Source organism: Bacillus rossius, chromosome 6 (genome assembly GCF_032445375.1).
Source record: "Bacillus rossius redtenbacheri isolate Brsri chromosome 6, Brsri_v3, whole genome shotgun sequence".
Taxonomy (NCBI): domain Eukaryota; kingdom Metazoa; phylum Arthropoda; class Insecta; order Phasmatodea; family Bacillidae; genus Bacillus; species Bacillus rossius.
The window spans coordinates 60,225,740-60,253,726 of record NC_086334.1 but is presented as its reverse complement, the minus strand read 5'-3'; the positions used below and the strand labels follow the sequence as shown (position 1 = coordinate 60,253,726).

Genomic DNA, 27,987 nt, shown 5'->3' with positions numbered 1-27,987 from the left:
CAACCGCGCCCCGAGGTCACTTTTTCTTAGGGCAGCCAACCGCGAACGTCTCCGGTCAGCGACTCTCCTGACTTACGCGAGAATTAGAAGACCGCCGATCAATCAATTGGAATGTAGTCTACTACAGTTAAGGCCTCAAGTGCTGATTTACTATTTTTAGCTTTAAGTCTGCCCTAAGTAGTCGTAAGTTAAATTTTTTTTTCCCTTCTTCCAACTTTCTTCGTATCCATCATGGTTTCCAAAGCCGTGTGCTACCGCGTCGGTCTACGAGGCGGCAGTCAGGCAGCTGAATTCTCCCCGCAGTGGTGAGTATTTTTTAAATGTTTTTACCCCATTTCCACCAATCCTGGTGGCGAATTCCACCACCCTACCTAACGCCTGCATCTGAGGTAATTTGTACCGAAAGGCCTTTGTTGCAGTGCGGGTTTGAGAACACCCCTGGAACCCAGTTCGTCTTAGAACATCCCACATCAAGATTTTGGCCCAACAGTTTCACAACACTCGGTGAAACGTCTTTGTCATTTTGCTATCTCTCTCTTCTCGTCGTCTGCAGCTCACTATGCTTGACCGCCAACATATATCAAGTCTACCTACCACCCGTGCCAGTTTATAGACTTTTTTTTTATTGTTTTATTTCATATTTCATAACTGTAAATTTATAATTTCAAGTGCTAGCCAATGCAACGAAACAAATTTGTGTAATTATATGTTAACCTTCATAAGTAACCCTGTTGAGGCCCAGGCCGATTGTCAATTGTTTTTCACCTTTTTTTTAAATAATGTTTTCTTAAATTTGTAATATGCTAACCATATAAAAATTATGAAAGCACTGTCAACATGAAATAGAAAATCAATTTTTAATCAGAATAAATCGAATAGCTTGCCAACTAAACCTCGACTTCTCATTTATAAGCCTTACGATCCTCTCCGCCATCTGTAAGCCCACAGGGGAGTAATAAATTCTTGTTCACCCTCCTTAGAGCCCCTCTTAAGTATTATTGACATATCTTTTTATTATAAGTTTATCTTTCCAGTACGTTTCCAAATTTTTGTATCTTAGAAGTTTCTCTAAGAAATTACTTTATAGTAATTACTGCACAAAGGAGAGGCGTAACACCTGGTAGCAGAGCGTGGTTTGTAACAAAACTAGCAGTTACCGCGGTTTGGTTATGAGCGATATTTCAAACTAATACAGAATAAATAAGTTAAATTAATTTTCTTTGTAATTTTATGTTTTTTAAATACTTTGTAAGTCATGAGCTGGCACACCTCATCCCCTTTAATATTAATTTTATCGTTGGCCAATATTAAACACAACATATCACATTTATTCAGCCCAGTGTACGGCCGGGCCAATTCTTTTCCAGCGTGTTTTTTCTCTCTCTCTTCCCCCCCCCCCCCCCCCCCCCCCGGCCCAGCCTTTGTCAACTTCTTTTAAAATTTCCACTTTTTCCTTCGAAGTAAACTGCTTGCGTTTCTTTTTATCTTTTTGGCCATACATCTTGATTAAAATATTCAATCACAATATTGTTTGCCTCATGCCACGTCAAACGTAAACAAATCTCTCATCCATAGATAACCATTGCTCCACACTAGTAGTGCGCGTCGCGAGCATGGCTGTGCCAGTCAACATTCCGACCTTCATGGCAAAACAATACAAGCCTGTCTGCCATGTTATGACACCAAACAGTTCAAAAATTAACCTGCATAAATTAACATTATTGGATTTTCTATTTTGTATGTATGTTAAAATATAATTTTTATTTAACGTTTGTATCTGCGGTAATTTAAACTTTTAAAACGTACTCTATAAATAACCAAAATATGGTGCAGCTAAAAACAATTGTCTTGAAGAGGGGCGAGAGAGCAATCGATTGTTTAGATCGTCTCGTGCACTAAAGTGTGTCATCCATGGAGGAGGACGAATGGCGCGTTTTACTGTGTTTGTTTACGTTTTATACTTGCTTGAAAGTGATAAAAATTAATCATAATGTACATTCATATTAAAGAATCCCTGCGCAAACACAGTAACTATTATGTAAAATTTCCCTGATAACTGGAAAAGAATGGTCGTTGTATTGAAACGTAGGATTCGTTTTTAATGTTAAAGTGAAATATTTTTACATTGTTTACATTGGTGTTTTGAGCGGGAATTTAAAATCATACATTGAAATGAAAGATACAATGGGTTTCTTTTATTTACATGCGCAAACAAGGTTAGTTAACACGTAATTTTAAATATTTTTATACTTAGGCCTAACCAAAAAAGTCTGAAAAGACATCATTAAACTCGAACTCGAATACGAGCACTAATTAAAAACTCAACTCGAACTAAAAATTCGAGTACTCGCAGGTCTCTAGTGTGGACTCAGGAGTATCAAGTAGCACATGAAGGCAGGCCACGGTAATTTTAACAGAAGTCTTATAAAGGCTGTTTCTGAAATAATACATTTAGATGATTATAATTGTATATACATGTATATGTAATATAAACATTATTTAATTATAATATATGCATGTACAGGTGAGACTAGTTATTTATGTTACAAATATGTATAGAAAATCCCGCATGTACCTCCCAACTGGCTCAACATAAAAAGCTAAACAAGAACCGAATGTTTTATAACATTATCATTATTTAATTTCTCTTATAATATTGGAGATAGATCACATAATAAAAATAATAATATATCTCCTACTCATTCTCAACCAAGGTATTATGAAGTGACACCAGTTCTTCATTTTTCATTAAGCTGAAAACGACAGAAGAGTTTTTCTTTACAATAAATCCAATTCAATTTAAAATTGAGAAAATTTGTGTACACATTCTCATTAGTGCCAGTTTATTTTAAATATGTTTTGTAGACTTTTTTTTTTATAAAAACCTTTTAACAAACTAAAACATTTAACATAGTTTATGTCTAAGAGAAAATGTGTTCCTAAAACACTTCTGCAACATACTAATCCTGCTGTCCACCACTCCTCATATAACACGACTCATTTGGAAACATGTGACAACCACACTTAGCCCAGCTCCTAGCTGCAAATTTAGTAGAAATGCTGTTATTTAGTATGTTATTGTGTCCTTTAAGTGATAAGTTATGGATAACAATCTTTTGAAATAATCAGTAACAAATAAAATCAAAATACTGTATTATCCACAATGTTTTATGGCTTAGGCCACCAACAACATACAAGTTTTGTGCAGATTAGCATACCTGGTGTTTTAAAATTAAATTTTAAAAAAATATATTTAAAATTATAGGAAATGCGGTGACCTACTGTGCAGTTCACAAATATTTTAGTAGACACTGCGGTGGCAATCTTTAAATTAGGGAAGACTGCTTGTGGAATTGACCTCTGGTGAGTATCAAACATTAACAAAATTATTAAATTTATGATTTCTTTTAATTTAAGGATAATACAATTTTGGAGCCTAAAATAATTCAACACTCTGAGGAATCATCTTTAACCATGAGCGGAGCACTCAGACAAAACCCAAGGAAATGTGCACGCAAACGCAAAATAATAATAATAATAATAATAAAAATATTGTTCATGCCTGAAATTTACTCTGGAGCACTTCACTTACCTTCCGCCCCAAGGTATCACACGGAGTCAAAATTCTGTTTCTTTGCTCACCAGTTCAGTTGGGGGAGACAATACAAAAAAATTCTTGCACCATTTTATTAACAGGACATTGGAGCAAAAAAAATTTGGGTGCATAAACATTCGGTAAAATATTTTCAGAAACTTGCAGTAAAATCTTTTTTTTACAAAGTTTTTATATCATAGGATTATTTTGATATATAATTAAATTATAAATAACACGAAATACATCTACTACTCACTTTTAATGTTAGAAAGCCAACACCTTTTACAAGATAATTACCACATGATTTTAAGTTGACAATCGTCAACTATTTACATTTAATGTGAGATTATAAGCTAATGCAAGGTATCTAAAACCTAAAAGCAAATTATGTTAAATTGAAGTTTTGTGACGTCCAGTACAGTAACTTTAGAGACCAGTACTTCAGTTTAATTATTTTTCCTTCACTTCCGTGGCTTATGTGACCTGTAAAGTCCCTGACTTAGTACGCAGATGCTGAAAAATTTCCATTGCCTTTGAATTGAGGTAAAAGAACTTGTCATATTTTTTGCACCATACTTGCAAGAATACTGTTCTATTCATTCATGAAATTACGAAAGCACAACACAGAAGGTAACATTATCCAGGATAAGTGGGACAGAAAATATGCAAAAAATTTGTCTTTCTAAATAAATACTAAGGATTAAATCCAAGCAGTGATCCAAACGGCCACAATGTCCTTACCGACTTGCTGAAGCCGGTCATACCTGAGGAAGATCCGTCCTGACCCACAGGCGGCTGTGTCGCGTCACACACTTGCTGAGCTGCACGTACAGCTCCACCAGCATGTCCACGGGACGGTTCTCAGTCAGGATCACAGCCTGGGACAGCAGCTGCTTCAGCTTCTCCGCACTCACTTCCACCCGCCTCCTCCAGTACTCTGTCACAAAGGGAGACCACGGCTCGACACTGTCCACCCACCATCACAGCATTCCTGCACAGCTGGCACCAACCCAAACGCTCATGTTCTGATTTTTGACGCGATGACGTCTTATAAGTCGATGAACGCCGGCTGCACACACGAAAAAGCACGACTCGTTGTCACGTTCCGCCCGAGCCGAGCGTGCAAGAACCGGCCAACCACCGTGCAAGAAAATCTTCTGTAATATCAAACAGGTTAAGGCGGGCTTTTTAAGAGCAGCAATTTAAAAAAATTTGATTTATTTTTACAATTTCATCATTTAAAATTAACAATTTATTGACATTGATTTGATTTCAGTCTATTTCTATAACTAATTGTTCCTGAATATATTTAAACAAATTATTTGAATTAAATTTGCAAAAACTGTAAATAATATTAGAAAATTAAAAAGTATGCAATTTTTCATCGTTTTCTTATGACGTTATCACGTTATCCGTAAACCAACTTTACAGACAACCTCCTTTTATTTCCAGTGGATTTGGGACTTAGTTGACCTATCGGATTGCCACATATTTCTTGGGTTGTTAATCCGCAGCGCCGAGTGAACTGGTTGGTATTGGTGCGTGCCTGTGGCTAGAACAGGTAGTGTGCCAGCGAGGCGCGGGCAGTGCGAGTGTGGTCGGGCGTGATCGGCGAGCTCCGCCAATGTTCGGGAGGAACAGAGTTGCCTTTGCTTTGCAGCAGTCGGTAGTCGTGACTTGGCAAGGAGAGATGACAGTCGTTAGTGGGTCGTAGCCTTGGCCGAGTTACCAGACCTAGTATGTCGAGCGCAAGTTAATATGAAAAAAAATGGCAACTTTAAACGTGGTAATCAAATCAGTGTAATGCTGATGATAATTGACATGTTTGAGATCAGAATTGAATAGAGGCGTTTGCTTGTCCTTTGCGCCACGTCAGTCAAGTTGGGACACATTATTTCTACAAATGAACACAGTTGTAACCTGTATATTGGTGCTTCGTAAAAATGTGTGCCATAATGTTGGAAGGTGATAGCTGGGGTATTGGCATTTGACATGTTGAGCTTGCAAGCTACATCTACGACCAGCTATCAGGATTTCTGCCTGGGTTATGTGGTGATCAGCTAAACCAGGCATTAACCGGTACAAGGATTGCACTAATGACTGCTGTGTATTAAAATGCATGAGACAATTTAATATTAAGCTGGTGTTTTAACTTTAACTACATATACCGTATTTACTCGCGTAAAGGCCCCCCTTTTTTCCCCAAATTTTGACTCCAAAAAAGGGGAGGGGGGCCTATACGCGAATTTGGAGGAAAAAATAGATTTTTCTTTTCAAGTTGTGCGTCTTTGTTCGAATGAGGAAGGGCGGGGGAGGCAGCGACGCGGCAGGAGGGAGAGAGAGGCAACGACTCCGCAGGGGGGAGAGGCAGAGGCAGCGCTGTGTCAGGAGGGGAGAGAGGCAGAGGCGTGGCTTAACCTCCCTCCTGCCAGCTAGCCAGCCAACCAGACAAAGGAGTGTTAGAATCCTTGACCCACTTCCCTTCCTCCTTCACTCCCCCTCTTCTTCTCCGACAACACTGCACATCATCCAGCTTTCTTTATCTTTATGTCGTTTGAGATAGGACTAACTGCTTACGTCTGGCATGCCTCACCACTGTCCTACTGAGAACGGACAAACTATAATACCAGTCTCTGTATCACTGCCGCTTACAAAATCACCTCCCGCCGGTCACAATACATGGCTTGTTTGATGCATGCCAAGCTGCCCTGCCCTCAGATAAACCCAGAAAAACACGTTTTTAAATTTTTTCTCAAAAATGTTTATAAAACAAGGAGGGGGGCTTATACGCGGGCGGGGCCTTTACGCGAGTAAATACGGTAAGTGTTTTCCAAGTAAGTTTTACTGCTGACGAGTGTCCAGAACATGCTGTGTAGCACTGCTGTTGACTGCAAAAATTTTCTATGAGTGTTGTTCACTAAATGGCTTGGTATAGTCAAAGCTGAGCCCTGTTCAAGCAATTGTAATTTACTGCTAGAAGAGATTTGTTTAGAAAGCCATTTTGACTGATAGCCTGCTAAAAGAAATAGTTATTCGTATTTTTAATTGTTTTTTTTTAGGGATGTGCGAGTACCCAATATTTTCGTGTACGGTTCAAATCCACAATTACCCGAACCCGGAATCGTTGTACGTACATGGATTCGAACAGTATTACGAATATTCGCAAAAGTTATAAATTAATTTAATACGGCTCAAAAATACTAGCAGTGAAAAATAAAATTAGGCTACTATTATGTAAGTACAGTAGAACCCTGTTATAATGTTCCTGCATATAATGTTTTCCTGCTTATAATGTCATATTTTTAAAGTCCCAATATTTCCCCCATAAGGACAATGTATTTATTTCCTGCATATAACGTTCATAAAAAGTGTAATTTCCTGCTTATAATGTTTGCTTTCTAACATTCAATAAATGGGGAAAAAGTGTTTTAAAACCAAATTATTCCAACACTTATGATAAAAAGTTTCCTTTATGTATGTTTATGTTTACAATCACTGCCATTCAATACATGATGTTTGTTAAAATACAATTTTATGCTATATACTGAAGGTACACAATGTTCATATTTACGTGTCAGTTGGCACCCTTAGTCAACTCTTCTCTTCCTTGCCATTCCAGTGGGTATTCAGATGCACGTACATAGTCCTACGATATTTAAGTTGCCAACCATTGAGCGAGGGCATAACTAAAAGTGTTTTCTATTGCTTACAAATAATTTTTTTTTTTTCATTCATACGTAGGAATCCCAAAATAAAACATTTTCAGGTGGCGAAAGAGTAGACGTTCTCACTCTTAATGTTGTCATCATGAATCGTGAGACAGTTTTACAAAAAATGTGGCAGTGTATCTTTAAAGACAAACAAAATTTAACCAGGGAACAAGACAAAGTTGAAAAATTGTTGGCTTGTTTCAGAAAATTCATGTATCAAGTATACTATCTTTGGTTTTAACATTAAAGTTGTTTACATAGCTTGGTGAGTCCATTGGTACAAAGCTCGAACACTATTAAGGGTATTAAGTGCTAAATTGAGATTTCCTGCTTATAACGTTTTCCTGCTTATAATGTTTTTTTCTTGTGCTCCCTTGAAAAACATTATAACAGGGTTCTACTGTATTTATAATATGATGTATCAAAGAAAGATATGTAAATTAAATAATTAACACACTGACATTAAAAGAATTTCGTGATTTAAAGAGCTTAAACTATAATTACGAATTTCGTCGTTTAGCAAACTATAAACTAAAAACAATTACATACCTACAAGAAAACAATGTCTTGGCTATTTATTGGAGAAAAAATGGTTTCGTTTGCTGAAACGTTTATAAAACTGGGATTTCCCTGTGGCGTGCAGTTTATTACGATTGAGTTGGAGAATCGAATATATTTTGGTTTTCATATTTTAAAGTGTTTATTATTAATTAAGTTTACATAAATATAAACATTTCAATCTCAGTGTAATAAATAATTGCTAGTTACAGTTAGAAAAAAGAGAACACACATTATTTTTAAATTAATCAGTTATTTTTAATTATTCTGTGCTTAATATTCAGAATCGGATTCATATCTCAAATATTGCCAGGGATTCGAATCGGATTCGAACCAAACTGAAAATTAAGGATTCGCACATCCCCAGCTTTTTTTAATGAGAGTGCAGTGATTAATGTTTTATTGAGATGTTGCAGTAAATAACATTTTGCTATTCATTGTTATTTCAGGTCAAACATTTAGAGGATTTGAGAGAGAATGCTTAAATATTTAGAGTGGAGATCAATACACCTTTACATATATAAGATTGTGACAGGACTATTATATATTTCAAATCAACAAGAAAAATTGTTGGGTGTTAATAATAAATGTTGTTAGATTTAAATAACAATGATAATCTTGTTCTAACTGCTATTTCGTGGATGAACTATCATAGGAACTAAATACACAACTGATCACTAATAGAGGAATGTTTCTAGTTTTCAAAAAAAAGTATTTTCTTGAATTTTATTATTGAAATCCAGAAAAAGCTGTGACGTAAGAAAATTACCAAAGACTGCTTCCAGTGTTTATAAAGTGTCTGTGTTTGTAACTACAGGGTTAGCCCATCTTTGAAACATAATATTATGTCAGAAAATTAAATATTTTGTATCAAAACAGTGAATTAGTGTGCGTTGAATTTGTGAGCCTTGACAATCCCATATTGTGGGAGATCAGGTATGTTTCTACCCAATCCATCAACATCATAAATAAACCAGGTAACCTGCACCCTAAAACTTATTAGATCATACTATGAAATAAGGTCCTTGAAGTTAAACGAGACCACTTTCACTAAGATACCGACATGTAATACATGCAAACTGTGTTTACAAAATTTGGCTTGGCAGTAATTTCCTCCCCCCAGAGGTCTGAGCATGAAAGCTTATGTTTCTGCCTATGAGTAAAGCTAAGAAAATTAATTTAATATCATTTTTGAACTGAATGCAATTAGCTCTAATATATTTTCATTTTCAGAAACATTTACCCTGAGTAAATATCATTTTAATAAACATTTTAATAAACAATTCCTTATATTGTTCTAAAGATTTTAGTGCGTGTGTGCATGTGCATGTGCATGTGTTCCCAAACTATTTCTGGAGATTTAATAACTTTAAGTTAAATGAACAGTGTGTGGATCATATTGTGATGAAAACATTTTTAATTAAATTAATTAAATTTTTTAAAATATATATAATGCTATTTTACTTGAGCTTACTGTTATAAATATACATGTGTAAATTTTTGTAGTGTTATTTTTATGTGTCCTGTTGTGTTCATAATATTGATTTTAACTTTCCGAGTAACATGGCCAATGTGTTTGCCTGTTCCCACTCACTTTGAATGTTAATTCAATTGGGTCACAATAGTGCAGTCCTAGTGCAGCCCTAGGGTGGTATTTATATTCACGTCTTGAGCAATTCCTTCGTCAAGAAATTCTTATATGCATTCTTATTTAAACATTTGTGTGCCATAGAGGTTGCTTGAGATGATTTCAAGTGATCGCAAACAAGACAATCTTGATGAAGACGATCTTATGATAGTCCCATATTTCTTATTTCTGAGAGGGCATTCTCCTGTCTCATAGTATTTGCTTGAGAACACTATCATAGAAGCATGTTTCATAGTCGCTGAGACAGTGCTTAAGAACACGAATAAGAGCGTCTTTGCCAAGACCACAGCAGGCATGTCTCAAGCAATTGCTTGTTCTGATCGCAATGTAGAAAATGTCAGATTCTCGTGAACCTCGTGTTTTTAAACTTAAATAAATCCTGTATGAAATGCTGAAGCAATTTTAAATTTTTTTTTTTAAATGAGTTTAGTGTTTGTTTGTGACCAGTGGTTACATTTTCAAGTGCTAAACAGACACGTTTATTTACATATAGATCACAGAACGAGTACAATAGATGTGGAAAACGATGCATTTAATGATGATTGATTGTACATATCACAATCAGAAAATTTAATTCTACATTCGTGACACCCAGAACACATTAAAAATAATTTAAGAAAAAGTGGCATTACACTCTTGATATAAAATAATATCCCACAAATTTTTTCAAGAAGTATCGTAGTGTAATGGTTAGGGAGTTGGGTTTGAAGTCCATTTATAGAGGAAAAAATACGAATGTGGTTAAAATCCTGACACTGACAGTACTTTTTTTATATAGTTACAGTTAATGAGAAATGCAAATACAGCTTTAAGAGAAATTTTATTAGATTATTTTTTAAAAATCTAATTGTTATGATATTTTTATGTACCCGTTACACGCACTGTGTCTGCATTACACGATACATTGGTTACATTACATGTTACATAGGTTATCTGACGAGCTATCAGCCATGATGCTAGCTGTTGACTAACGAACCATAGACAACACAACACTCTCAGCCTTACCAACCGAGCTGACAGTACATAACAGTCCTTCCCTCCAAGTGATTTTTTACCCTAAGCACTTGTACATATTGTTATACACAATGGAGAACGTAGTGACTCGTGTGGATCGCTCCCTCACCCTCGTTGGCCAGTTACTCAGCTCCTGGGGCTGTCCCTGGGTCTCCTGCAGTGAGAACTCCAAGGTTCCAGCTAGCTCCTCAGATGTTTGCTGCCCTGGACGAACATGATCGACTGCAGCTGCCGAACCGTAGTCACTAGGAAACCCCAAAAATGGTAGCTCGGAGTCCCCCAACACTAGGGAACCGGCCGCTCGCTGGAGGGGCATCTCGCTGCCACTCATCCTCGTACCAGATGATCCTGGTTGTGTCGCTGTACTGCTTGGAGGCCTCTGTGGTTGCTGCTGAAGCTCTGGTCTCCCCCGATGGACAGCTTGCTGGAGTGATTCTTCCTGCTCTCGGGGCCGTGTCCCAGATGCTCCTCCCACCGGTAACCTCGAGCTCCCCTGGAGTCGTGTAGCGATATTGCGTCGCACCATCTGATCAACATGTCTCCGTGCCATGTGACCTCCAGCCTGAACTTGGTATGTAACTGGACCCTCGCTCACGCATCGTGCCATGGACTGGGCGTCCAAGGGGGCGTCCGGCATTGCTTCAAACATCAGGATATCTGCCACTGCCGGAACTTCCCTTGGTGATGTTGGCTGTGGCAACCTGCTCAAGGAGTCTGCATGTCCAATCCGAACCCCTGGCTTATGCATGATGGTGTAGTCATACATGCCCAGCAACAGACTCCACCGTAACATGCGAGGTGACAGTATGTCCGGGGTTGGGCGCTTGGGATCCAAAAGTCGTAATAGTGGCTTGTGGTCCGTCACCACTGTAAATGATCTGCCTGCCAAATATTGATGAAATTTAGTCACCCCAAATATCACCGCGAGGGCTTCCTTGTCGATCTGCGCATAGTTCCGCTCACATTTTTGCAGTGTCCGCGACCCAAACGCCACCGGTCTCTCTTCACCATCGTCCATGACGTGTGCCAACACTGCACCCACACCATACTCTGAGGCGTCGCATGTTAGCACCAGAGGTCTTGTGGTGTCATAATGGACCAGTACACAGTCTGTTTGTAGCAATTCCTTGGCCTTGGTAAATGCAGCTGCATGCTGTGTCTCCCATTTCCAGGCAGCGTTTCCATCAAGCAGTCTGTGTAGTGGCTCCAAAACACTAGCTTTATCTTTCAAGAACCGCTCATAGAAATTGAGCAAGCCCAAAAAAGACTGCAGGTCCTTCTTGTTTTGGGGCACTGGTACCCTACGGATTGCTTCCACTTTGTCGTGTGTGGGATGTATCCCTTCCGCATCTATCCTATAACCTAGAAAATTCACCACTGCGGATGCAAAAACACACTTGGACTTCTTCAACCGTAACCCAGCCTTGTCTATCCTTGCCACTACCTCCGCTACACGTGTCCAGTGCTCTTCTTCATTTGGGCCCGCTATTAACACATCGTCCAGTAGCACTACCACTCCTTCTACACCTGCTAAGAGTGTTTCCATGAGCCTCTGGAACACGGCAGGGCCACTGCTCACTCCAAACTGTAATCGGCGGACCTTAAAAAGTCCCTTGATGGTATTGACAGTCAACAAATCTGCCGTTCCCTCGTCGACTCCAACCTGCATGTAGGCATCCTCCAAGTCCAGCTTCGTGAAATATTTCCCCCCTGCCAGCGATGCCAGAGCTTCGTTGATGGTCGGCAATGGATAACACTCTGTCTTACATGCTGGATTGATTGTGCCCTTGTAGTCAGCACATATGAGAATGGACCCATCCGATTTCATAATAGGCACGACAGGTGTCGCCCACGATGAATACGGCACTGCCTCATAAGCTCCTCGCATCACCAGCTTGTCGATCGCATCCCCTACCTTGTCCCTTATTGCAAACGGCACTGGTCTGCATTTCATAAATACTGGTGTGGCTCCCTCTTTAAGCGCGAGGGATACCGGTGGACCCTTATACTGTCCTAAACAACTGCTGTCAAATACCTTTGGATACTTGGCTACCAGTTCCTCCACCCATTGGCTCTTCTGCACAACACTAGGTTCCTTGCAACTCTCCACCATGAAAACGCCCTCCACAGAAATCCCAAGGGGCTCCAACCAGTTCCTCCCCATCAAACTCGGCCCTTTCCCAGCCGCCACTAACACCGGAAGCAGTACTGCCTCACTTCCCCTTGTTTTTACCAAGACTGTTTTAACTCCCTTAACCCGCAACTGTTCCTGGGACCACGTACGCAATGCGATGTTACACATGTCCAATGGTGGCTGTTCGGGCCACAGGGCCTTGTATGTTTCCTCACTAATAACAGAAAAGCTTGCACCTGTATCTATTTCCATACAGTGTTTGTTGCCATCCAACCAAACATCCATGACAAAGGGTGCCTTACTTTTCAACGCTCGCAGGTTATTCAAACTGTACATTGCTTCATTCTGTTCTCCCTCTTGCTCCCTTACTGTATCTGACAACATGTGAGTAAGTCCAGAGTTAGACTTATTCCCCACATTTCCCTGTCGGGTCCCACCAACAGGCCTTCCTTGTTTTTGTTTTGTAATACAGGCTTTCTCTATGTGGCCCTGTTTGGAACAAAACCGGCACACAGTTGTCACATGCCGACACTCTTCCGCAACATGATTCCCTGTACATCGCCAACACTGTTGTTTCCGTTTGTTCTCCTGGGGGCCCATCATTTGTTTACGTATTCCAGTGTCCATGTTTGCCTGAATACCAGCCGGACGTCTGCCGGTATGGCTTCTGCCTGCCACCGCATGCACCGGATGTTCGTCAACACGCGTTGTACTTATCTCGTCACCTTTTCCACGTAAGTCCAATATGTTCTTCCCTGTTGCCTCAGCCGCCATAGCAATATCCACTGCATCTTTGAAGCTCAGTGGATCCTTAGACAGCAACACGTGCTGAACCGATCTATCCCGCACACCACACACCAGTCTATCTCTCAACATCCTCTCCAAATTGGGGAAGTTACAATGCGTGCTCAATCGCCGGAGTTCCGCCAGATAGACTGCTATCGTTTCATCCGCTAGCTGGTCACGTTTCAAAAATTTGTATGTCTCAACAATCTCGCTGGGTTTCGGTTCGAAATGTGCGGAAAGCTTGCTGAATACCTCGGCGATGGGTATCTCATCGGTAGCCTGTGGAGCTAACAATGATGAAATTAAGTTGTAGAGTTCCGCCCCGCAGACAGTGAAAAATACAGCGCGTTTTGCTTCGTCGTTTTCAATTTTATTAGCTATAAAATAAAACTGCACCCTTTCGCGGTAACTCTTCCACGTGTCCCGACCCGGCACAAACTCTCCCATAACCCCAATCGCCGCCATCATCGCTCGCACACCACTTCACGCGCACGAACCGATCCGGAATTCCTCGTCGCCACTTTTATGTACCCGTTACACGCACTGTGTCTGCATTACACGATACATTGGTTACATTACATGTTACATAGGTTATCTGACGAGCTATCAGCCATGATGCTAGCTGTTGACTAACGAACCATAGACAACACAACACTCTCAGCCTTACCAACCGAGCTGACAGTACATAACAGATATATTTAAATACATAGCTCAGTTTATTGGTTTGGTTATTTCATACGTAGTAGGCTTTGAGACATAATGTAGTCTATTTTTTTTTACTTATAATACAATTAAATTATAGAATCACAAGTAACTTGAACAAGAAAAATTAACCTATTATATGAGGAAATTAATGTCTTATATTATTGATGAACAAACAAACACTTTATAAAGGATTTTACAAAATTTTAAGTTCCTTACTATGTAGCCTTATCAGATTCGTTCAAACTTATTGTTATAATTCTAGACATACATTTTTCTTACTTAAATTAAAAATTTTCTTTTACTGTGTAGTTAAATCTGATATTTTTATTAAACTAACATTACTGGACATTATCCTGAAGCTGAAGCAGAGTGACCTTTTCTCACAAAAATAAAAAGTTTTTCACTACCTGAAATATTTTTTGATAATTCTGTAAATACAATTAGCTTTTAAACAAGTAGGTACCTAGTAATTCAATATTAACAGTTCTGAAGATGCTAACTTAATTTTATTGCATTATTTTGTTAAAAGGGTATTATCATTTTGTTAGATACATAATTTATTAATGTTAAACTTGCACAAGTCTATAAAGTTCTTAATTTCATTCATCTCAAGTGACACAATCTGAGATGTACTAGAAGGTGTGCATATTTGTGGTCGCAAAACATCAATTTTTCCAGGTGTGATTCGAGAGTATTAAAACAATAAACGAATTCCTCACATCAACGTACAAACGCACTTCGAATGTAGTGATATATACTCACTAAATCTTGTTACTATAAATAGGCTCAAATTCTGGGGTTTCAGTGTTTGGTGTGAATAGTACCAGAATATTTAACAAAAATAGTTCAATCGGCAAAGTTTGTGTATGCTCGTGTCTTTTCGGCTGTTTTAAGTAAGTGCTTCGTCAAGCCATAAGTACAGCAAACAAGCTCTTGCTTGAGCATGCAGTCTTCATGAAGCTCGTCTTGTTCGCGGACTATCAAACATGGAGATTGAAATAGCTGCCTTGAGAAACAAGACCGTCTTCGTCAAGACGGTCTCAAGACATTGCTCAAGATGCGACTATAAATACCAGCCCTAATGTATTGGGTAAACTGACTTGCAAGTAAAGAGGCACAGATAAACACAGCACCCAATATTACCACAAGCAACATAAGCATGAGTATTTCAGTGTATGAAGCTACTGGACTGTAGAACAACATTCTTCTACAGTAGTAGTAACATGTGCACACACAACAGAGACATGTACATTGTACAATGTATGTGTGGTTATTAGCATGAAGACTAGTTTGATCCCACCAAGTGCTGGAACCATTCCGTGATGGGTCAAACTTAATTGGCACAGCAACAGAACAATGCCACTCGACAAATCTAATACACTAGGAAACGACACCATATTGAGACAACATGTGTACCCCTATTTTAAATTGTGCAAGATTGCCAACTGTACATGTACGAGTCCATGATGGTTCAAACTTAATTGGCACAGCAACAGAACAATGCCACTCGACAAATCTAATACACTAGGAAACGACACCATATTGGAACATGTATACTCCTATTTTAAATTAGGCAAGAGTGCCAACTTTACATGTATGTCATACAAAATTAAAGAAATTAGTTTCAACTGCAGTAAAAAAAATGATTGGTGATAATACAGTTTTAAATATGAAAATGAATGCATTGGACAGCATATTTTGTCAAATAGAATGAAGGAGTCGAGACAAACAACTCACCAGTCTGTGCTTCTCCCTCCTGCCTCGTGATCTCGCACCTTATCAGGGACGGATCATCTTGACTAGTTGCCTCGTCACAAGAACTCCACTCGTCCGCCGCATCTTCGTGACAGCTAAGTCTGTCATTCGTGGGAGACTTGGGATCACAGAATGCTATTCTATCGGCAATACCTAAAAGAAAGAAACAGTTTAACATGCTGCAACTGATTGCTGCTTGTACTGAGTTAAACCTTAAAGAACTCTTAAAAAAAAATTACTGGAAAAAGTTATATATATTCCAGAACTCATTTTCACTGACTCGGGTGTGAGGTACTAAATATTCCAACATAATAAACAAATTGTAAAAATGCTGGGAATAAATATCTTGGTCCACACATATGACTTGCATGGATCACTGCTAGAATAGTACCCATACAAAAACCAGATGGTTTCCAGTAAACAATAACTAAATCTTACTTAATAGGTTTTTTTTGTCTCATTATCATGAAAAAATCTAATTTTATGAGTAAAGCATTAGCAATAGTGATGCACATGCAAAATTTAGTTTACCTGGCTTCTTTAACAATAAGGTATAGAAATATTTTGTGGAGGAAAAAATTTGTTTGAGTAGACAAGACATCTTACGAATAAAATCAAATGCAGAAGAGCAAATAAATACCAACCCATGTGTAAACAATAAGCATAAACTAAGCTATGCCGACTAACTTGCTGTGTGCTGCAAAGAATTTTGAGTGTGCCTCCCGTGGTTATTCAACTGCAACTCAAGTACGGGTGAAAATGGAGGAATAAGTGAGCTAAAGCCAGTGAGATTGCGAACATGCAGGTCATCTTTATTTTCAATGGGAAGAAAGAGGTAAATGTAGAACAAAAAAAAAACATTGTGTTGCAATGTGACCACACTGACACCTTCAAAACAGCTAGCGGCATGAGTTATGTTACCATAGTCCTTCTAAACCACAGTGACTGCAACTTTTAGGATTCATTTTTCAATTCAATGTTTTAACTTATTGAGATGTACAAGTAAGGGGTAGCTAAAATATAATCCCTGCAATTAATAACTGTTAGCAAGCAAAATATGTAAAATCAATTTTTAAGATATTTATTCAATTATTGATGGCATTTCAAACACCAGAATACCTCCTAAAAACAAGTGAGCAGATCAATCGATGTCAGATTACAGAATGTGTTGAATCAAGGAGTGCCAGATTAATGAGTTTTTACTGTACAAAATTTGACCTTAAAATTTACTGCCAAAGGAACACACCAATTCTTAAATTATTAAAATGGGAGTCCTGTAAAAGTTGGTAGTATGCTTGATAAGAGATAAATTTAAGCGAATTTTAATGAGAACCTGTAGAAGTGGCTCTAAATATTATGTCACTTTGTTAATTAATTTAATAATGTGTGTTAATTCTATAAGTGACTACTAGCGTGGCAGAAACTTAGGTTAGGTAAACACTTGAAGTTTATCTTTTGCAACAGTATAGGTTACTGTCGGGTACAGCCAAAAACAGTGAACAAAACTGACCAACAAAGATATTTTAAAAGGCAAAGCAGTGCCAAAAATTCAGTGTAAAAACATCAAAGAAGTGTGAAAAATTTGTATAAAAAGTTAAGTTTAAAAATTTGGCACCAAATCTTAATTTTTTTTTCCTTTTCCCCCTTAGAATTAGTATTCTATAGTCCATGCATTAAAACTGAAGAATAATATATAAATTTGTAATAACATTTTTAATTTCCAGAAACTATCCAAACAATCTATTGAAAATATTAAGTCTAAGTCAATGCGTGATAATTTCTAACTGTCTTTAAATTCATACAACTTACTAATATTGCATACTGTTGAATCAAGTAGACATGGTTCAGTACCAAATAAAGCAGTGCAATAACTTCTATCATCTGACAAACAGGGCAGAACATACACGATTCTAGACAACAATAAAATATAATTTTTTTTTAATAAATAAACAAAAACACAGGGCTAAACATACATAAAACTAATTATAAAACATGTGTTCATATTGGCCTAAACTATAAAATTACTCAAACATGAAGTTTAAACAAACAAGAAAGGGGGTTATTAGGTTATGACTGTATTATTTTTCGCATTTCATTGGAAGTTTTCCAGGAAACGTGGTTTATCTTAAACCAAAGCATGTTCAGTGTCACATCACATAATAAAAGAAAAGTAGGCAACATAAAACCAGGAATCAATAGAAAATTTGTTGTATCTTGTCCCGTAAACGTCGCCATCCTGCTTTTTCACAAATTAAGAAAAGACATGTAGATACAAGATATATAGTTTTGTGTGTTGCACACACACCACAAAGATAAGGTATAGCATTTGTAAAATTTCTATCAATTGGTGCTGTAGTAGAAAAAATACTACATTAGAGATATCATAGTATTTTGTAAAATAAATTGGTTTCCTGTGTTACAAATCTATGATGTACAGATTATGTTTTCATAAATAGCATTGACCTCTTAAAATAGTAAAAATTTCATGCAAAAATTTAAAAAAAAATCTAATTTTCGGATTTATGCTTCTGTGCAAAGACTTTCCATACGAGAATATTGTAACACCTGGCACGAACAATGTTTTACAGAATAGTTAGTATCACTGTGGCATTCTTCCAGTTGGGAGCAAGGTGGAAGGCTAAAATGCAGAACATTGTGCAACTTATGTAGAATGCAATTATGTAGAATAGCACTCGAGATATTTGCAGATGTTCCTAATTGTCCACAAAACTCTGAAATATATACTACTTAACATACTAAAGTTGTCAAGCCATGAAATTTCTTAACTGATTAAAAATAAATTATTTACCTGAAAATAAATAAAATTTAATTCCTTAACATAAGCTGTTACAACTTTTTATTCATACGAACCCATTTATGCAATCAGTAATTTTGCTCACTAAAAGCTATATAACTGTTTATAACAAGTTTAGACTTCTTAAAGCAAGCCATTTATTCTCAGAATTCTTCAGATCAAATATACCTTTATCACAATGATGAACATGGGGGAATCTACGTGGTTCTACTGACAGTTTTAACATTGTAATAATAACTGTAGTGTATGTACAACTAAAGTGACATTAAAAAATATTGTAAATATCGCCATTGTTAACAGTTAAAACCAATATCTAAATACATACATAGCTTAAAAAATAATTATTATTTTGCTATAAGGTCAGCCCTAAATACACAGGTTGTCAGTTCAAGAAATAATATTTAATTAAGGAATGTAAACATGTCTACTTATAAAACTATCAAGTCTCCTCACATTAAACACAGTAATTTTAATTACTCTTACCTTCATCAGTTCCAAGTGGTGACCTGTTCTTTCCTTTTCCATTCGAGGATAGAAAACTTCCATTAGGGTATCTACCATTTAAAGGATCAGTAATGCCATCAGCACTAAGATCATGGTTCACTTCTACCTTCACACCGTTTGGAATGTTCAAGTATTTCTCCTGTTTGGAACCTTCTATACCATTTTCCTGTCATAACAAACATCTCCAAACAATTACAACACATACAAAAAGACAATAACATAAATTACAATGGTTCCAGAAGTAGAAGAATTGGATAGAATGCAACTAGCAACTCTATTGAAAAGTTTCACATGGAAGAATTGGAAAATAAAAAAAAACTACTTACAAATGACATAAGAACACTTAACACATGTAGCATTGAATAATCTCTACCCTCCTCTACTATTTAAACATATTATTGTTTATGTATGGCAAGAAACAATCATAATTAGGTTATTTTTCAGGTATTGAAATAAGTACCCTCTTTTATCGCATAATGGCCGCACTCACGTAATCGTCGCACCCATATTTTAAGGCGTCAAAATTTGGATAAAAAAAACCTCTCGCGTAAACGTCGCATAATATTTTTGGTCGTGCTATTAGATTCCGAGCGCTTTGTGTGGGTATTTTTTCCATATAAAACAATGTTTTTTAAAATATAAATCCAATATTTATTTGGACATTACCACTTACTTATTTAATTAATGGAAATACGAAGTTGTCTGATGTGTAAATTATCTTTTAGACTTTTTAAACGTTACAACCTTCATCCGTTCATCAGAGTCGCTGCGGTGTACCGCGTACCAAACTGTAGCCAGCGCTCGTTGCAATCATTAATGTTTGGTTATGTTGCTTTCCATATAGAGCGCGCGCACGTAGCCGAATATCAATATCTCGCCAAGTGCATACAACGCACGCTCTCTATTTGGTTGTCGGTTCCCGTATAGAAAGCGCACACGCAGCCCAATAACGATATCTCGCCGATTGCATACAACGCGCGCTCTCTATTAGGTGCTGGGTTAACTACATTTTATAGCCTGCATTCTTTCGTGTTGTGTACTACGGTAGTTACGCGTTCGTTCGGCTTGCATTTGGATCACAGATGTTTTTCTATTTAAAGTTGAAGAAAGGTTTTTGTTGTATGACTTACTAATTTAAATTGTTTGGCGGGCTCTTTTATACTTCCCTTATTAATAAACATACTTTCCATGAATGGGTTTTGTTTTAATAAATAACTTTATCTAACAAAAAAAATTTTTTTCCACATAATCGTCGCAACCCTACTTTTCAAACTTGATTTTAGAATAAAATGTTGTACGATTATGTGAGGAAACATGGTAGCTTGTGTTTTTAATTGATGGATGAGTTGCAGATCACTGTGACCTAGGTTTGGTAAACAGCTGTTTCAGTTACTAAGTTACTAAGAATGTGTGCATGTATTTTTCAAGAAAAATGTTTCCATGAATTTACTTTTGATTTACATCAGTTTCAGTTGTAATTTATTTCTTTTGTTTGACATGCTTATGGGAACAACAGACAATATTATGAATGACATAGAATGACAGCAGAGTGAGAGTGTGTGTGAGAATGAGTTTTGTACCACTTTGATACATAGGAAATACCTTTGCTATTTTCCATTTGTTAGGAAAAACTTTTGTTTCCAACTAACAGTAAAACCCTGTTAAGAAGTTTTTAGCATCAAGTCTCTTGAAAAAAATCTTAACAGGTAAATCTTCTTAAAAGGGAAATACATTTGCTTCATAAAAACAAATTTTACTCAAATGACATACTGCTTAACTCACAATTACACTTGCCAATCATCATTGGCATGGTGGGAAACTATACAATTATATCAGTAAATTAAATTATTTAAAAATTTTTTTTAATAAGCACAATAAAAAACAATCAAAACACTAGCAAAAAACCAACTATCACTGTTTTGAAAAATACTCCATCAGAGTTGTTTGTTTAAACACATTTTCGTACTGACGCACCACAAAATTGTCCAGTTCTCATAAACTCTTCCTCACACTATCTGGAACATTGGGTGTTCCATGAACAAATAACCTCAGCTTGTCCAGGTGGTCAAGGGCTTCAGAGTAAGTTGGCATGGAAGTGGAATAAACTTCATCGCTGTCACCATCACCAGTCTCATTCTCAGCTAAATCCTTGTGTTGTGCACATAAATCTTCAATGGTTTGTGGCTCACATGGTAGAACCGCATCATCAACTGAGACATAATCTTCAAAAGTGCATAAAAAAATTTAGTTGCTCTTGAAGAGTTTTCCAATTTACACTGCATGTAGAAGCAAATGCTGTCATGTTCACTGTCCTCACATGCTTCTTCGGAGAAAATATAGTTAACTTATTGAGCACCAAAGCCAGCTTTTCTGAAGCAATTGCTAATGATGGATGAGTCAAGCATTTCCCATGAAGCAGCAAGAAAATGCGTAGTGTCCAGGATGTTGATTTTATAACCACTCGTTTTGGTACTTTTCAATCTTGATATGTCATAACTAGGGACAGGTACTTTTCGCGATCGCGAATCACCGTCGTTATTTCGCGAATTTTGCCCTTTTTTTTTTTTTTTTTTTTTACGAAAATGCGAATTTTGCGATTTTCCACTGTTTCGTCGCGAATTTGGTCAAAATTTTGTTATTTGAAGCTTAAATTGCCACAAACACATATAATTTAGATATAATTCATCTTCCGTTCGTAACACCAGCGCACCAATAAAAAATAAAACAATAAAACACTACATAAAATACATTTCACCGTGCCGGCAACATTACTAGGCAAAACTAGGCAAACAATTTATTTTCTCCAACCATAACCACAAAAACCACATTCTGTGGCAATAAATCACGGCGAGGTTAACGACCACAGATGACGGTAATCCAGGACCGTTTATATTTTGCATTTTAACATTACAAGCTTCAACATTTGTTTCTCGTGCCATGAAGTTATCAAAACAAAACGCGTTTCTCAATAAACGTGTTACCAACGTAGCAGTACGAGAATGCGAGAAAGAACATGAACATTTACGAACAATCGATTGTTGTTTAATGATACAATCAAGCGTGTTCGGTAGATAAAAACGATACCGCGTTCAGAACGCGTAAATTTTAATATCAACGAAAATTACAAGTGTTTTTCTTCATAATTTACTTAACCATAAAATACTTTAGGCAATTTTAAACTGCAACAAACAAATTGATGGATGTATGTGATTTATTTTCTTCGGTTGTTAGGTTACTGCACATGCGTGCGTTTATTATTGTTCGGTGGCTATTCGTTGCGGTAACTGAACGAAGTATGACATAAACGCACTAGATAGAGCCTAAGAATTTTCTTCTGATGGTCTCTATTCGACAGATAAGGCAGTTTTATTTTGTAAACAATGTAATTGCAGAGTCAGTTGGGACCGTAGAGACTCAATTGGGGGACGCACCACAACGCCAAACGTACAATAACGCCGAATGCCAAATTGACCACAACGCCGGCACGCTAGAAAACTGCTGTGTACCACAACGCCGAATTACATAAACGCCGAAATACATAAACGCCGAAATACATAAAAGCCGAAAAAAGTCATTCCAGGACTTCCACAAAGGTTAGATTAGGTTAGGTTTGACTAGGTTAGGTTAGACTAGGTTATGTTAGGATAGGCTAGGTTATGTTAGGATAGGCTAGGTTATGTTAGGATAGGCTAGGTTAAGTATGGTTAGGTTAGGTTTGATTGTGGTATTTCGGCGTTAAGGTACATTTAAGAAACACACACAAATTCATTCAGTTGTTATTTCAGTGTTATGGTACACAGCAGTTTTATAGCTGTCGGCATTGTGGTCAATTTTGACATTCGGCGTTATGGTATTCTGCGTTATTGTACGTTTGGCGTTGTGGAATTTCGGCATTGTGGTGACAACCCCTCAATTGTTAAGCACATAAGCAGTGAAAAGCACAAAAAGTCACGCATTTCTTCCCCCGCTACTGTAGCACTGCAGCATACTAGTGGTGTTTGTGCGCAGCAAGCAAAAAAAAAAAGGAAAACTGAAGCGCATCGTTTTGCTATGGAGACCACTGAGGTGTTCCTCAAAGCGAACATCCCACTTCATAAACTTCAAGACCCCAGTATTTTAAGCTGGATGAAGAAATATGTTGAAGTTTTGTATTTATGCCTACATCAATATCTGTAATCATGGAGTGGCTTAAATTTAGAAGCTCTCAAAACCAAACCCAATTTAAGCTAGTTGGAAATGGGCATTTTAAAACTAACCTAAGCTAAACTTACCAAATATAAAATAAGACTCACCTAAACCAACCAAACCTAAAACTAAAGAAACCTAACTTTTTGGCCTAGCATACCACCTGAGTTAGGAATATATTTTATTGACAAACCTTCCCTCTAAACCCAAAAGTTTTGACATTCTGGATAGAGCTGGGCCGATGCCGATCCCCGATCGTAATAATCAGCCGATTTTGTTAATTTTGCCGATCATAATGATCGGCAAAACGTAGCCGATTATTTGAGCCGATCATTGGTCTCCTACTGCAAACTTTAGGCGTCTGCGAGCAGAAGATTTTCACTTCAAGTCGAGCTCGAGCGAGTTTGCTAAAATACTCGCGAGTATCGAGTCGAGTTCGAGTTTTTTTTTTAAGTTTATTGCACATAAATTTACTGTGATGAAGTAATAAAATGTGAGAACTTTTGAGAAAAATATGGAAATAAAAAAAGAAACCATTATCATTGTTAGCCTACTAAATAGATAGACCTACATTAAAGGTCTGCGAGCCTAAGAATTTTACTTTGAGCCAAGCTCGAGCGAGCCTACTTGAAAGTTCTCGAAGCTTGAGCTTTTGTGATACAGTTACACTTTTGGGAAATTATTTTTACCTTAAACTTAGTAGGTATAATGTTTGAATAAAGTATTAAAATGAAGTGGGCTTATTAATTTTGGGTAACTATTTACAGAGTGCTTTTATAATTTGCACTGCTAGGAAAAAAAACATGTTTTCCATTGAATCTAACCTGTTTCCATTGGTTCATTAGTAACTGATATCATCCAACTAACATAACCACAGTTTACAAGTACGTATATGTTTGTGTAAATGTAACATATCTTTGGAATAATTTCATCCTTGTCAATTTTTCTGGAGTCCTTACTGAGCTTCAACTAACTGAGCACCAAAAATCATGTTGTTTGAAAAGTACATTCACATTGTTTCAACATTTCCACTTTTCGGCACAAAAATTCTGAGAGAGATTGTCATAGAGTATTAAATTCTGTTCTTCAATCTATCATGCAGAAAAATAATTTGTTCTGCACGTTCAGGAGTTAAATTAGCTCTACGATTAGAGATGGTGTTTACAGCAGAAGAGAAGCGTCTCTCGCTGGCAACCTGTGTGGCTGGAATGCTTTAGTAAAATTCTTGGTAAATACAGCGAAACCCCTTATTTACGTTACCGTTATTTACGTTTTCCCGTTATTTGCACTATATTCTTCAGGTCCCGTTTGGTTCCCATATAGTCCAATACAATACTTTCCCGCGAATTACGTCTCAAAAATCGAATCAATCCCGCTATTTACGTCACGTAACAACCATAAACAACCAGAAAATACCGTGGAGCTAGTAGGCAATGAACATTTTAAATAGCAAAATATACATATTTTATAACATGAAAAGTTGCTTTTATTTCTAAACATGTAATAATTTAAGCCTAGGCGTGTAAAAGTACGAGTAATTATAGCAGGAGACAATCTAAAATGCACGAGGGAAAAACGTAAACTCATGAATGTACAAACATGGCTGCTTGTAAGTTCTGATACTGTATTTATGTCACAACTTAGCCGAAATACTGGTACGAGACATAAACTTCACAAGATAAAATGAGCGGTGTCTTGGTAACTGTTTTATACGTCTTTTATAATTTGGGAAGTATTGTACAGTTGACGCCATATTTTTTAAACTAACCATTTATTTCTGGGGATCGTAAATAATTAATTATTGGTATCAAGACATCATGATAAACGTAAACTTGAACATGTCACGGCAGCGAGAAAACTGGTGCGTATACCAATAAATTGGTATTAGAACTGGATAAAATTGGTACACGGGAGGTGGAGCTTATATTTTTTTCCGCTAAGCTCGCATCTATTGGTTGGCGGCTGATGGCGTCATGAGTCTGGGCGGAGCATAGAGTGCGCATGCGCCGCCGCGTCGTTACAGCAGCTGACCAAGTACAATGACCTTTCTCCGCGTTTGGCGCGCTATTGACGGTAAATATTCATCAATTTGCGGCCTTTTCTTAAAAATTTTTTTACTGTGAGCAATGTGTATGTAGCCCGTATTTGTTGTAAACCCTGCCGGTTGCAACTGTATTTATAATTTGGAGAGGCAAATAATCTCCTTGAACAGCTAAAAAAGCAAGCAGAAGAAAATTTCAAATTTATTTTTTAGGAAGTAATCAGAAAAACATTTTGGCTTTCATTCTTTTTTTATTTTTGTCAAATGTGGTAAATTAATAATTGATTAAATACTAAAGTAAAATTTGCTGTTAGTGTGTTTGTACCTGCATTGTAGTATGTGCTATTAAACAAAAGGAAAAAAATTCTAAATAAGGTAAACTGTACTCCTTTTTATACTTTTCCCTTTATTTACACTTTCCCGCTTTTTACACTTTTTTACTTTGTCCCCATGAAAAGTGCAAATAAGGGGTTTTGCTGTATGTAGAGTCGCGGTATAAGCGGGAAAAAAATGCTAAAATTCCGAAAATACTTTTATTCTATGCTCTTTCACTTCCTCTTTTCAAATCAACCGGCGGAGATAAGAAATTCCAAATACTTTAGGAACATTGAATTTTTTAATTTTCATCACAATACCTGGGTATTCATGCGGCGATCAACATTGTTTCTGGTTTACGAGTATCTATTATGTTTCTTATTGGACAATTTTGTCACGTGACAGTTCCGTGATTGGCCAGTATTCAAATGAACCAATACGTGATTATTTATTTATTTATTAATGTTCCGTCGGAGGTATCGCAACGTAGGTGAACGACTACATCATTTCCTTCTAATGGCAAAGGAAATGTACCCGCCTCCAACTTAGGTGGGTTTTTAACGTTTCTAATTTTAAAGTCTTATTTATTTGGATATTGTTGCGCAAGTAATAAGTAACAAAAATATTTTACGTGAGTTGTTAATGTTCATCATTTGTCCGGGTTTGTTAGGTCAGGTCAGTTACATTATAAATACTTTAAAACTAAAGAACCATTGAAATTAATTCACATTATTTTTTATGTCTGCTTAGTTTGAAAGTATTAATAATGTAACTGACCTGACCTAATCGACAATTTTATTTATTACGCATTCACGAACACACGGCAAATTAACAAAAATGGCGTCAGTCTAATGGTTGTACAGGTGTTGTATTGCAAAATTAAAAAATTCTATATCTCCTAAAGTATTTGGAATTTCTTATCTCCGCCGGTTTTAATGAAAAGAGGAAGTGAAATAGCATATAATAAAAGTAATTTCGGATTTTTAGAATTTTTTTTTCGCAAATACCGCTACTCTACATGTTCAAAATTAAAAAATTGGATATCTCCTAAAGTATTTGGAATTTCTTATCTCCGCCGGTTGATTTGAAAAGAGGAAGTGAAAGAGCATAGAATAAAAGTATTTTCGGATTTTTAGCATTTTTTTTTTCGCATATACCGTTACTCTACATATTTACCAAATTGTTTAACCTCAAAATTAGTGTCAAATATCTGTAACTTGTCATTAAGTTTAATCAATTTAAAGTAATAAAAATAGAAGCATTTTACTTAATTCAATTTACACATGCAAAAAAAACTTACGCACAATAAACCTACATGGAAATTAAAGTCTTTTTCAATGTCCTGTAGTCTGAAATATGTTTACTCATATCATCAAATGTAGAGCTGTACTGAAGAAGCCGATTTTGCCAATATTTAGTTGAATCGGCATTTCTGCCAACTTCCAATACTCTTGTTAATTTTCGGCCGATATTACTGAAAAACGAAAGAGACTGCCATAACCTAAAAATCCACGAGTACCCCTTTCACTTTTCGTAGTAGTACTGCATTCTTTCAGATCACATTATTTCTTAGCAACATGTGCCAACCGTACAAATCAAGATTTAACATCTTTTTTTTTTCAATAATGTTCTTTAATTTTAATATGTCCTAAATAAATACATTACCATCACGGTAAATACACATCTCGGTTATTACGGTAACTATAGTGCAAATGTGGTAACTATCATGCTTCTGCAGTAGTTACGGTATCTACAAAGAATCTTGTTCTTTTTATGGTAATTATCTTAAGATAACTATTGGAATTGTACTGTAGTTATGGTACATCATCCATATTTCTTCGTAAGTTGTTGTTCATTTGTCTTTTCTTCATATTTATATTTACGTGCGCCATAACTGGCAGGAACTTTCATAAAAATTTTAAACGGGACTTTATATCACACATTTAATGGCGTAAATGATGAGACCCCGGACAATTTAAACGCTTTTTACAGTAAAATGCGGGAAATGTTTCCGCATAAAGCGGGAAATACTTCCGCATAAAGCAGGAAAGTGATACATTAATGCTATGCGGAAAATTAAAGAAGTAAAAAAAATTAATCACGGAAATTCGTAAATCCCGGGTACGTAAAAATGGTGTGTTCATGTAAACGGTCGATCATGTTACATTATAAAGTAAAGGATAATAGTGTTGTAAGACTTTTATTCCGATATAATGAGAGTC

General features: G+C 36.8%; 1 protein-coding gene across 4 annotated transcripts in view; it reads right to left on the bottom strand.

Annotated features, from left to right (window-relative positions):
• The window catches only part of LOC134533244 (ATPase family AAA domain-containing protein 2-like), a 161,634-nt gene that overhangs the window by 12,687 nt on the left and 120,960 nt on the right, over positions 1-27,987 (bottom strand). For all 4 annotated transcript variants that reach the window (XM_063370653.1, XM_063370656.1, XM_063370654.1 and 1 more), the window contains 3 exons: positions 19,204-19,390; positions 15,888-16,058; positions 4,360-4,532 (listed from right to left, as the gene is read on the bottom strand). In XM_063370653.1, coding sequence (XP_063226723.1) covers positions 4,360-4,532; positions 15,888-16,058; positions 19,204-19,390 — 531 coding nt within the window. The remainder of the gene's footprint in view (positions 1-4,359; positions 4,533-15,887; positions 16,059-19,203; positions 19,391-27,987) is intronic.